Source organism: Cuculus canorus, chromosome 1 (genome assembly GCF_017976375.1).
Source record: "Cuculus canorus isolate bCucCan1 chromosome 1, bCucCan1.pri, whole genome shotgun sequence".
In the NCBI taxonomy this organism is placed as follows: domain Eukaryota; kingdom Metazoa; phylum Chordata; class Aves; order Cuculiformes; family Cuculidae; genus Cuculus; species Cuculus canorus.
In genome coordinates, this window is record NC_071401.1 from 137,370,331 (window position 1) to 137,382,973 (window position 12,643).

The 12,643-nt window shown below is 39.2% G+C and overlaps 1 protein-coding gene across 19 annotated transcripts in view; it reads right to left on the bottom strand.

Annotated features, from left to right (window-relative positions):
- SOX5 (SRY-box transcription factor 5) overlaps positions 1-12,643 on the bottom strand; it is a 651,718-nt gene that overhangs the window by 139,396 nt on the left and 499,679 nt on the right. For all 19 annotated transcript variants that reach the window (XM_054078778.1, XM_054078736.1, XM_054078763.1 and 16 more), the window contains one exon: positions 10,991-11,059. In XM_054078778.1, the coding sequence (XP_053934753.1) occupies positions 10,991-11,059 (69 nt within the window). The remainder of the gene's footprint in view (positions 1-10,990; positions 11,060-12,643) is intronic.

The window sequence follows — 12,643 nt, forward strand, 5'->3', positions numbered from 1 at the left end:
TGATGTCCAGAAAAGTAATTATGTTTGTAATTAGTATCTGAACTGGAACATTCCAAATGCATGCATGGAGATGTGTAACTATATGTGTATAAGGCATCTTACTTCTGTGTATGAGGTGAGAATGTAATCAATCAGCTATTTAATATATGCTTGCTTGTTCCTGAGCTACAAATTCTGACTGCAGGGTTAAAGAAACTAGAAGTGATGCTTAACTTCATCGTACGTTATTCTTAAGGATGTTAGGAACTTAAAACTCATTTACACATCGTATATAAAAAAGCCCCTTTTGCTGACACACTGCAGCTTAGTAATGCCTAAACCCCAGACAAGATTCTACACGCAGAGAGAAAGATAAGAAAACATATTCTCACCATACAGAGCTTTAAACGGTCAAATGCATAAACAGGCTTCCATCAAATACTCCAAGCAAGAGATTCGTTAAGTAAAAGATCTGTGGCTTTGAATTTTGTACCTTCAGCTTCGGTTTTCTTGCTAAAGCATGAAGAGTATGGTAAATTAGAAGGAAAAAATAGATTAGTGACAACTTGTGATTACAACTGATCTGGTCCCAATCCCCTTCCAAGGAGGACAGCAACAGAAAAAAAGTCTTCTCTATTTCGATGGAGAAAGGAGGAAGAAAGAAAACAGGATGCAGAAAGAGAAGGGCTTCATAGCATGGGCTCCTACCCACAACAGCCAAAGAACCGTTTACTCCTGCTACCAGGAGAACATAGAATTTTTCCTGTAACTCATGAGACATTCGGCATTATCTCTGATGCTGACATTTCAGGGTTCAAGCTGTGCTGACAATACACTATAGGTGGTTCGTATATCAGCACTGTGTGCTTTTATGGCCACCAAAACCACACAGAAACACAGTTAAAATAATTTAAATTTGGATGAAAAGTCAAGCACTCAAACATTAGGAAATGTCAGAATTAAGGCTGTCAACATAATTTTACTCTTGTGAGTACAGTCTACAATTATATTATCACATAATTCTGCTCCCCTGGGATACCATTTTTTATTCATTATGTATGACAGAGATACATGGGAATAAAATAAAGATACCTACCTACCCTAATCCTGGCACTTGTAACTTTCAAATGCTTTACTTTGTTACTTAACTAAAGTATTTTTTTGTATACAAGTTTCACAGCATACAAAAAAGTATAGAAATCTCTTAATCTTACCTGTTCAAATACATTGTAAATTGCTATCTATAAACTATTCTGCTGAAACTGTCCAAGTTTCATCTTTAGAATAATTTGCTGAACAGTCTCGCTATACTCTTTCAATGAAGTCAAAGCTGATTTTATAAACTACTTTATAATACATTCATTTTAAAATTAGTTTCCTCACTGTGTCAAATATTTATAAACTCAAAGTGCTGTGAATTAAATTTGTCCCATTCAATCATTATTATCACCTTTCATGTAAGTCTTCCTTTTAGTTTTTCTAACTTTATTATGTTTATCTTGGAACTTTAAATTCTTTAAGTTCTAAATAGAAGAAACTCTGACATATGCTTCTTATCCCCTTTAAAGCATATCTAGGACCAATTCGAACAAAAATCTGAAATGTTTCATCATAATTACGCACCCATTACACATTTTATTCAACTTTTGTATGTGGAAGTTGAACTTAAAAGGATACTATAAACAATACGTAAAATAAAGACAGCTGGTGTAAGATTCGTAACTATCCAGTTCACCTTTGCTCAAAAGAGACTGTACCTTTCCCTCTCTCCCAACTTCTAAGTCAAACTTCACTCACAATGCCCCTTCAATCACTGCCCTTCAAGTGATTAAACTGTTTTGATTTATTCTTCTTACAAATACCAAGCATAAGTAACTGCCCTCCACTGTAATTTATACAACACAATTCAGCAGCAGTTCAGTGACAGAGAGAAGAAAACAAGAATTAAACTGTTCCTCTTGGTCTCTTGCATGCTATTACCACCAATGGTGAGCTCATCTTATTACCTAAGCTATGCAGGGTAAAGCATCATCAACTTTTGGATGCCAGATGTCTGAGGAAAATCCCAGGTGGTGAAGATAGTGGTGTTGATTCAGTAGGTGGAACCACACTTTTCCCTGTGAATCATTTAAAGCCATTATTCCAGGAAAGAGTTTGAACTACTCTATTTTGAATGAGCCATCAACATGAAGTCGTGACCACTTAACACAGCAAGAGATGAATCAGAAAAGCAAGTCATTGCCAGTGGAAAAGGAATGATCCTCAATTTCTCCCTCGATATAGGTATGGGTGCCAGTAGCAACTTTCAAATACCAAAAATAACCTGTCTCTCAAGTATAGCTGCTCTGGTTAGAAAAGCAACCATGTTAGACAGAACAAGCTGGGGAGAATTACATGCCCAAATACAGTGCCTGGAATTGTAATAATAATGGTCCTTATATACCAATACACCCAGAGTAGCTAGGACAAGACGTGCAAACCTGGCAGCAGTCATGAGAACATCAGGTCAACAGTAAGTATCTCCTGTCCAAATTCCAGATTGGGAAATGACACGCTACTTGCATGTATCATCTTGTTCTCCCATGTTACATGAAGACCCACATTCCATCTCAACTCTAAGTATGATGTGTGCTTCTGTGTCTACTCAATGCAAGGATGGCTCTAACAGGTCAACTCCTACAATGCTTGCCTACAATGAAGGTTAAAACGTTGCCACCTCCAGTGGACGAGCCCAACCCTACACTGTCATTACAACTCTACTGGTGTCATTACAGAGTCAGTACAAGAAAACGTACCCTCACACCTCAGATCCTGCAGGTCAGGTGCTCTCTCAGGAATCTCATAACACAAGTATCACCAAATAGTATCACTAACAAGCACGTACCAAACAAAGTTCCATCTTCTAGTCACTCTGTGTATCACTAAAAAAATCACAGTAGCTCCTAAAGAACACTAAAAAACATTCTGTGAGCTTAGTTAATGCTAGGCAATCCCAAACATAGTTCATAATACTGAAGAGGAAATGAATGAGATCCAAATGTAGCTTAGAGTTTCATTTCCTTTGGGATTGTTCAGCATGTCATGTGCTATATAAACCAACTATTACTTGGCCAACAGAGGTGAAACACCCCAATTTAGAGAAATTACCAAAATGATTCACAGTTGTGAATTTTCAAATTTAGTTTTGTTCTGGGGATAAGATCCTACAGTAAATGCTCTCAAATTATGCAGCTATCTGAGTCATTTTGCAACTGGTGACCCTTAGAACGATGTTCTCGTTTTCAGAGCCAATGCGATGCCACACAGCGATTTGTCAGTTAAATTGAATCTTTGCCTCCAGATAGATAGATAAAGTTTATTTTGAAATGTCTCCTAGTGCCTCCGAGTCTGACTGATGTGAGATGTTATTTTGAACATGCCAAAGCATCTGAACGGCTCCAGTCCTTTCTTTTCAGCGCGCATTCCTTGATAAGTGGCAAAGCTTCCCACTTATCAGTCACTCAAAGTGACTGTGGCTGTCAGTTGTGTACAAAGCGCAATCAGTTTGGAAGCAGAGACACCAGCATTTTTCTTCTCAGCTTGAAGCAAACACGTTTTGACTGCTAGTCATTCAATTTTAAAGCATCTTCAATTAGGGGCGGATGAAGATATAAAGAAAACACATCCTAAACACCTCTGCCAGCCAGCAGTAAAAAATTTATTGTTATCTCCTGCTCTACCTTACTGCACAGGCAGCAGTAGCAGCCTTTTTTGGCTGCACAACAAAAGTGCTTATGACTACACACACTCCATACAGACACGATCACAGCCATAAGGAGTTCATGTTCATCTTCCCAAGCCACTTACACAAACTACCCTGGTACTTTCTGCTCCTGCACCTCTACTTCCCGCTGTGTAAACACCCGCACTGGTACAGGAAAGTGAACATAGCTCACATGCACAGAGGTACACCACTCCACACACTTTGAATGCAAGATACGCACACTCTATAGCCAATAAAATGCCAACCAAAACCATTAAAAAGACCGTGGAAATAATGACAAGGAGGAGAAAGAAAAGGCAGGGCTGGCAGAAAAGAGTTGATGTGGGAGAGTGTGGACAGCTGTGTAAGGAGGATTGCTCAGTACCACAGTGTTAGGGAGTTAGAAGTGGAAAGAAGTGGTAAAAGTTGTGGTGTGCATCAGAGAGATGCTGAAATTGGAGAGGGGATATGAAAACAAAAACCTGGGAGGAGAGATCTCTGAGAGAATGCTTGCCAAGGGGGATAAAGACCAAGATGAGGCCTTGAAGTACCATGTTGCCAGTTTACTGTAAAGACCTTATTTGACTGCTGGCATTTTTTCTTTGTCCTAGCTGCTGGATTATTTTGAGTGTTGCAGTGTTCTCTTTTGTTTTCTTTTTAATAAAAATAAGTTTCTGGCCCTCTCTTGTGATTGTATGAGAGAACTGGAAAACAGGAACACAGAAAGCTCACCAGCAAAAAGGAAATTAAGAAAAGATGCTAAAATTGCAAGAAAAACGTCATGAAGTTGAAAACAATCTCATAATTTCTGCACATTTGGGCTGGTAACACTGGAGAAAGCTTTTTTGTCAGCAAGCGCTGTTGCAATCATGTAGTTCAGCATAGGCAAAAGCTGATTCATCCGATCAAAACATGCCCTTGCAATTTCAGTTGTACAAATCCCAAGCAGATTCTCTTGTCTGCATTGATGCAACTACACCAGTCAGTAAATTTGGTTTGTATGAGAGCATAGGAAAGGCCTGAGACCGAATTATCTGTAGATGCTTGATCTGTAGGTAATCTCTGGATGCAAAAATGTGGTACATCAGTGCAAATATGTTGCTCTGCACAGAAGTAAGTGTTGATAAGTTTTTATGTAACTTAACTTTTACAGCAACAGAAGGAGGTGAAGGCCCATAGCTTACTCTAAAGTATGTGCAACATATTCTTAAGGTAAACACACATTATTTGCTGAACTTGAGAGGCTGGCAAGCAATTAGCTCATTCTGACTGCTAGTCTAGATTTTTCTATTTACTCCTCCCTTTCTCTCTTTCCTCCCTGAGCTCGTATCTTTTTCTTTTTTTGTGTGCGTGTGGTTTTCTGGGTTGTTTTTTTTGAATAATTAATTTCCCAGGGGCTTTTTCCTGCTCAAGGGACAGGCAAGTTATTCTGATAACTGATAGGACATCAGCTGCAGAGCTTTTGTGAGAAACAATTGTTTAGCCTCTTTGCCGACAACCTCAGTTGTTTGGGAAGAGGTTGCAAAGTCATGGGAAAGACTGCAGTGTGACTCCTTATTGGGGCTGTCTCACTAAATCCAGTATGCCCATGTTTATAAGTCGCAGGAAAACAGCTGCTCCTGACACATGATGAATTTGGACAAAATGTCCCCAATCCACAAGCCTGTTCGGTTTGACTATGCAGTCACAGCTTGTCATATCCACACTGGCAAAAAACCCAAAACAAAAAAACAAACCATCTCAGTGGACAGAGACTGTTCTTAAAACATTTTGCAGAGTGAGAAGGAAGATACTTTCTCACAGTTTCCTACTGGAGAAAGGTCTCATTAAACTCCCACTAATATGAATAAGAGCCTTTTCACTATGTTCAGTGGGAGCTGGATTGGGCCCTCACTTCAACAGCTTTATTGTCTACCAATGAAACCTTTTTGTCCTCATCTCTCTGTGATATGCAAAGACGACTCTAATTATGGAAGAACTAATACAGTTCTGCTGTGCTGGGGTTTGCAAAAGGGTCACAGCACCACGAAGCCTGTTCCGCTGTTACTGACTTCTTAGAAAATCAGAATTCCTAGGGAAAATGGTAATACATAAGCATCAGACATTACTAAATCTGTAACCAAGTACTTGTGTAGTGGTTGTTCATTTCTGTACCTCAAGTGAAGGATTAATCACCTGCAGCCCTTTAAAACCCACTAGAAAACTCTGGGTTACAGGCATCCAAGAAGCTGGAGACCAGGAAAAAAATTTCACAAGTCCTTGTAGTTGCACTGATGAGATACCAACAAGGCGAGGATTAAAGGTAAGGATCTCCATCCTCTTTATTATAGGCTGCAAGTACTGCAAGTATTTAGCCTGCATAGACTCTGCTGGAGTCAGCAGGAGACAGAAAATGAAGGGATGAGCTGTGTTGGAAGTACTCTTTAGAGTGCAAACTTGATGGGGCAGGGAACAAATCTTCACATTTCTTCACGTACTGTCAAACAGACTGTGTCTTCTCACAACAAGAAAGAGAAACTGGTACTTCTTACAACTAAATTTCATCTGAAATAGGTCAATCAAAATCTCAATGTTTTCTCAAAGATAACACAAACAGGCCTGAATGTAATTGAGCCAGTTCTAGATGACAGATGATTGCTCACCTGAGGAGTTGAAAAGCAATAATAAATCTAAACAACAACAACAAAAATTATCACCACAGATAACTGTGGGGCTAAATTATGACATCTGAAGCACTCTGGAAGAAGGTCTCTTTACCAATGTTTTGGAAGGCTGGAATCAACCCAGAGCCTCTTGGTGTTTGGAAAATTTTGACAATAACAACTGTGTCATTTCAAAACTTCGCACGTTAAGCTTAAGAAATATTTTTCTGAACTTCTGTGTAACTCAGAAACCAAATCCTTCTTTCCTCCCCCAAAATATAGCTACATCTTGAAAAACAGATCTGGCTACAAAAGGCAGTAACCATCCTGCAGGAAATTCCAAGTGTTCAGTATTTTATTACATTCCAAATTGGAACAACACCTTAAACCCCAGAACTTAATGAGAATGGGAATATTCTGATTTGCGAACATACTAGCACAAGCAGGCTTCTCCAACTATCAACACAACTCATGGGGAAAGGGACACAGTCAGCTGACAGTGGGTGGAGAGCATGGAAATCTGGACTCAGATTTGCAAGGGAAAGCCTTATTTCAAGTTGGGAGGACACCCAGGACAGCTGAGGTATTCAAGAAAGCCAGGAAGCCTTCAACTTAAAGTGGCACAGAATCTGGAGGGATGTGGTGCCCACACTCTTTGCCAGACAAACTGCTAAGGGTCTGCAAAGCTGGAGGCCACCGAGGCTTTTCTCCTGGGATCCTGGCCTCCTGACACATCTGCCAGGTGCTACCAGCCTCCAGAGTTGCCTGCACCATCTGGCCAGGCACTCGTCAGAAGTCATATCCCACCTGGCAGATGCACCTTTCTAGCTTTGCTTCAGAATTTAGTCAGGATCCTCACATTCTTCAGAGGTCTGAAATTTCTAACCAAAATCCCATTAGAACGTTTGCTGACAAGTCTCTAGCTCTGAACAAAAAAGAAAACCATCTTTTAAAACACACAGAGTCATCAAATGGCTGCTGGCAGGAATTACTCTCAAGTTTCAGATAGCACTGAGTTCTTGGGCTAAGTATGTCACCCAGAAAGAAACACAAATTAGTTACCAAGTACTGGCAGTATTAAACTAAGAAGTCAAACAAAACTGTGGTCCAAATGTTAAGAGACATTTTAAAGAAGTGCTGTTGCTTCTTGCTGCTTTGAGATCTTAGTTTTACATTATTGGCAACCTGAAGTGTTCCAAGATCTTGAGCTGGGCTCTCCAAAAAAAATTTTGACTAAAAATCAGAACAGTTTAAAAAACAACATTTGGCCTCCGTTTTGTTTGCCTTCTAATTTTGGAACTTGTAATGCTCATGGTTTCAGATTTTGCCTGGAAATCTCTGAGCTGGAAGTTTACATTTTGAAGAAATGAAAGCTGGCGTTTTTGTCATCACATGACTCGAAGAGCTGGGGCTTGAGGGAAAAACATAAAACATTCTTAGGCTTTCTACAATTCTTTACCACAATTTAGGCTGCAAAGTTGACCTATACTAATAACAGTGGCAAACTGAATATGAACTACTTTATGAATTTTAACAATCAAATTTCATTCTGAATATAGTTCAATTAAAGTGACATTTATCACTGAGCTTCAAAGCAAGCTATTCAATTGTCAGTCTCGGCTAAACTTTCTCTCTGAGCAAGTGGAAAGTGTAAACTGCACTACCCCATAAAATTTTGCACCTCAGAGACACCTCTCAAGGCAGAACACTGCATGCGGTCATTGCTCGTCCTAGAGACTAGCTCAGCATCATGAAATAAGAGCATCTAGCCTTCGAGTTTCTTTCACACTCTGCCCACCTACTGTAACAACTACAGAGCCCCAGACTTCGCCATGTTCTAGAGCAAGGAAAACAGGAAGTAGATTGAAGCCTCATGAAAGAAGATGAGGAGATCACCATGAAAGCTCCTCTGAGGCCCTGAAGGACAAACCTACATTTAGTTCAAGAATCTTCTGAGCCATACATGGTGTCTGCATGCTCTTCCCTCAGCCTGTTCTACAGCTGCAGATCAGTACACAATCTGACATCTTTGGGGCTGTTTACGCCCAGAGTTGACAGAACACAAATTGCAGTTTCATTTTTGGTAAGATAGCAAGACTGAGGTATGTGCAGGAGAGAAGACCCAAATACTCATCAGGCAGAAGAGATGGACTTGAAAAGACATAACGTCAATTAGAGACTCAAGTCCAGATACATTTTTCTAAGCTCAAGTAGGTAACACATCCTTCCTCAGCACCACAGAAGTGGCTAGTTTAATTGAGTTGTAGTCATACTCAGCACTTGCAGTCCTCTCAGGAGAGACATGCTGCAGTTTCTCTGTGCTTACGTATTATGTGTGTATCAGTCATTGTATGCTGGGATAAGGAGAGACTGTTTCCAAGTTAGCGCACTTAGAGAAAAAAGTCATAAATCATGGGGTCAGTCAGGTTGTGTTTTTTTTAACCATAGGATATTATGTTTTCAATACAATATTTCAATAGATTTTTTTCTGTGTAATAATTTATCTGGAATTATGGCAACTCTTACAAGCTTAGAAAAAATTGGCTCAAGGAAAATGAATCCTTTGTCATAAATAGGTTGTGTTCATAACTGCAGCCTAATCATTCAATTGCACATAAGTCAAATAGTTATCCAGACTTTGCAGGAATATTTCCCTGTCAATAAATCTAATGCTATTTAAAAACTCCAGGCCGATGTGACAGAGGCTTGTTAGATTAATTAGGGCAAGGTCAAAAAAGCTGAACTCACAGTTACATACATGTCACAGTTTTGTTTCACCTATCATAGCCTGACTGTAAACTCACAGACTATTTTAAATACAGGCATGTTAGAGTGACTTCACTATCTCCATTTATATAGATAAACAGATTTCTTCAGGAATTGCTTCTTCTCTCTGACATCAGTCAACTAAGCACACAATTAAGCAGAAATCTTTTGCTTTGTATTCACTGTCAATAAGGTGTTTTTGTTTTTTTTAATTTTCAAATGTTTTACCCTACCAGTAATAGACTGCAAACAGGGTTCATGAGACTACAAGACTCTACAGACCACAGAACTGTCAAGAGGCAGGTAGTATAATCAAAACTTTATTACAAACACATTATCTCTGTGGGAATGAGAGGACAGTATTGTCTCTCTGGCTCTTCAATTCTTGACCTTTATCATGTGACCATCCAAAAGGAGGGTGCTCTGAATCTGATGGGTTTTGTGTGAAGCAGACCCTGGAGGTTAAATTCTGACCTTGGCAAGGTCAATATTTCACCCGAAATCCCTTGAGACAGGCCTCCCAATCATTTCTTAGGCTTGCAGCTTGTATCAGATGGTAGCCAGCAGACTTTCATTTACTACTGACTTAGGTCAAACTTGGACCAGGGATCAAGAGATGAAAGGCTCCATATCTCATTATCAGTAATCAGTGTTCTCCACGACCCTAAACCCGACATACTTCATTCTTATCTACAAGACCTTAAAACTTAAAAGGGTTGGGGTCAAATTATGTTACTTCAATTTATTTTTATTCATTGCTTATAAAACAACTTCCTCTCTCACTGCCATAGCTGAATGATGAAAATGTAAATATTTTCCTTGTTATTGCAGAAGTTCTACTATTGTTTTTCTTTTAAAAGAAACGCTTAAAGTCCCATACACAAGCTTAAAGAAGAAAAAAAAAAAACAGAACAGAGGTCGAGGCCAAACCAAGCCTTACCAATTTCAGAATTATTTTCAGCAAAACACATCTTGTATATAGGTTGCCTTATAACAGAGGAGTGGACCTTCCCGAGTTTTTCATAGCTGCACAAGTCCTGATACTGACAGAATATCCTCTGAAACGGTAGAGACAGTTTTTCTTCTAGTTTGAAGCCATACAACTCCTCTCATTTTGCTGGAATTATGTTTTCGTAGATCATCAAGAGATAAAGCCCACAATTTCAGGCAAATAACTTCGAAACATTAAAAAGAAGGAAGGAAAATCTTGTTGTTACTGAGCAAACAGAACATAGCATCCGCTTCCTCAGTGTCTTGCAATGCTCTACACGTAACTGCATACTTAAACAGATAGCAATCTTATCATGATTCTAGATATCTATAAAATCTCAAACCCCTCAGTCAGTGGCATGAAAAGAAACTTGTGAGTACTTATGGGAAAAGCCAGCCTTTGACCAACTTCTCATTCAGAAAACAGTTCACCCAAACTATTGAAAATTTCCAGACTTTCAACACTTCGGGCAGAGGGAAGGAGAGACACATGATTACCAATCACTGAAGGGAATTGCTTCTGCAAAACCTCAAATGTAGAATTGCAGGAGATCCATTGCAATCCAGCTCTCTCTGGCAACATTTTTACCACACCTGATGTACAGCTTAAAGAGGATTTGGTCCTGCAAACCCTTGTTCACATAGCCAGTTCCTCTCAAGTTAGCTTGCTGATCCTATAGGAGCTATACAAGGTCTTCCAGAAACCAACCTTTTTTGCTTAATGACAGGTAACATCCTCATGTGTTTCCATAAATAAGGCGTAAGTCATCTGCAGAGATTCTTAAAGCAACTATGACAATAATGACTGAGGGAAAGCATGGGGAAACAGAAATGAGAGAACAGGGGCATCAATGGAGATGCAGTCTCTGACCTGGATCTGTTGCTGAAGGAGGTTAATTTTGTGTTGCTGCTGCAGGAGCTGCTGCTGTTGTCTTGCAATCTGTGGAGACATTACACAGAAGAAACATGAGATCATAGAATCATAGAATAGTTAAGATTGGAAGGGACCTTAAAGATCATCCCGTCCTTCCAGTGTGGCAACTGCACCACTCAGTTTGGTGTCATCTGCAAACTTGCTGAGGGTGCACTCAATCTCACTGTCAATATCATTGATAAAGATAGATATCATCGTTCCTGGAGTTGCTACACAGGAAGCTTCTACCCTACCTGGTTCTTTAAACTGCTTCTATTAAGCAGGTGGCAGCAGTCTGAACTGCTGCTGAAGCAAAGGGCTCCTGTTCAGGAGCAATTCTTAGCTAATACTAGAGTGAAAGGGAACCTTATGGAAGGTGCTGTGCTGTATATTAAGAGAAGGACTGACACAAAAATCCCTCCTCTCTCATTGTCTGAAATGACACTGCTTAAATTCCACTAAACTGAGCACTCATTTGCTCTAACTTCCTGGAGGAAGAACAATACTGGCAGAGAAACTGAAAAATAGTGGGAGAAGGCAGGAAAGGCAAAAAAAGTGGGATGGACCACAATAGTCTTACAATGTTTGACACCACCTATTCAAAAATTAAAAAAAAAAAAAAAAAAGAAATCTGACACCCAGGAGGAAGGTATCAGTGTGTGTATTTCCTTGATGCAGAAACAGACACAAAGAGACTGGAAGTGTGTTTGGAAAAATCACTGACTCTTCAACCTGTATATCGGCTGAAAGGAACTAAGGGGGTAGTGCAAGGTTACAGAGCTCAACACCGATACTGAGTTATGGAAGGAGTAGTTTTAGTCACCTCTCAAGTCATTTGTGTTTTCAATAAGGACTTCCATTCTCCATTAACTAAATGATCTGGAACCTCACTGCAGACACACTTCACATATAGTGAAGGAAAAAGCAGACAGAAATGGAACCATATCAGAGTTCAGAGAGGACTGATGGAGATAAACTATTACGTACCTCAAACTTAAAAAGTAAATTGAAAAACTTTCATTTGAATCATCAGAAAAGCTCTGCTTGTGTGAACAGCTAGCACAGCAGTACAAACATTAGAAGGAGTATTGCTCTCCCCATATGGTATTTGTACACATCTCAGGGTCAGATGGGACCTTATACACACTTACTGGGAGGAATTTTGTGCATTCTTCCCCTTAGGTATTTTCTTTCATTTCTACTATTAAACTATTAGCATGAGAAACACTCACTCATAGTTAACTCCACATCTTAAAGATTAAATAAGTGTTTTTGCTCTAGAGCTTTTTTTAAGCAACAAAACATAATTTTTAGTAATATATTTTTTGAGGTGTAATTATTTTAATTTCTACATAACACAGAATTATACACAATTTCTTAAATTAAAAGAAATCTTTGTTATCCTAATAATAATCCTGCAGGATTTCTCATTGACTTTTTCCAATCTCTCAATTTTCTTTTTCACAGTAGTGACTTTAAAAGGTAGGGCAAAGGAAATAGCTCCTGCAGGACGTATCCTCATGGAAGAAATTTGCAAATTCTACCTTCACATTTCTGTCTACCTTCTCCAGGTAAACAACAGTGTAACACAAATTCTCAAGTTAAATAGAT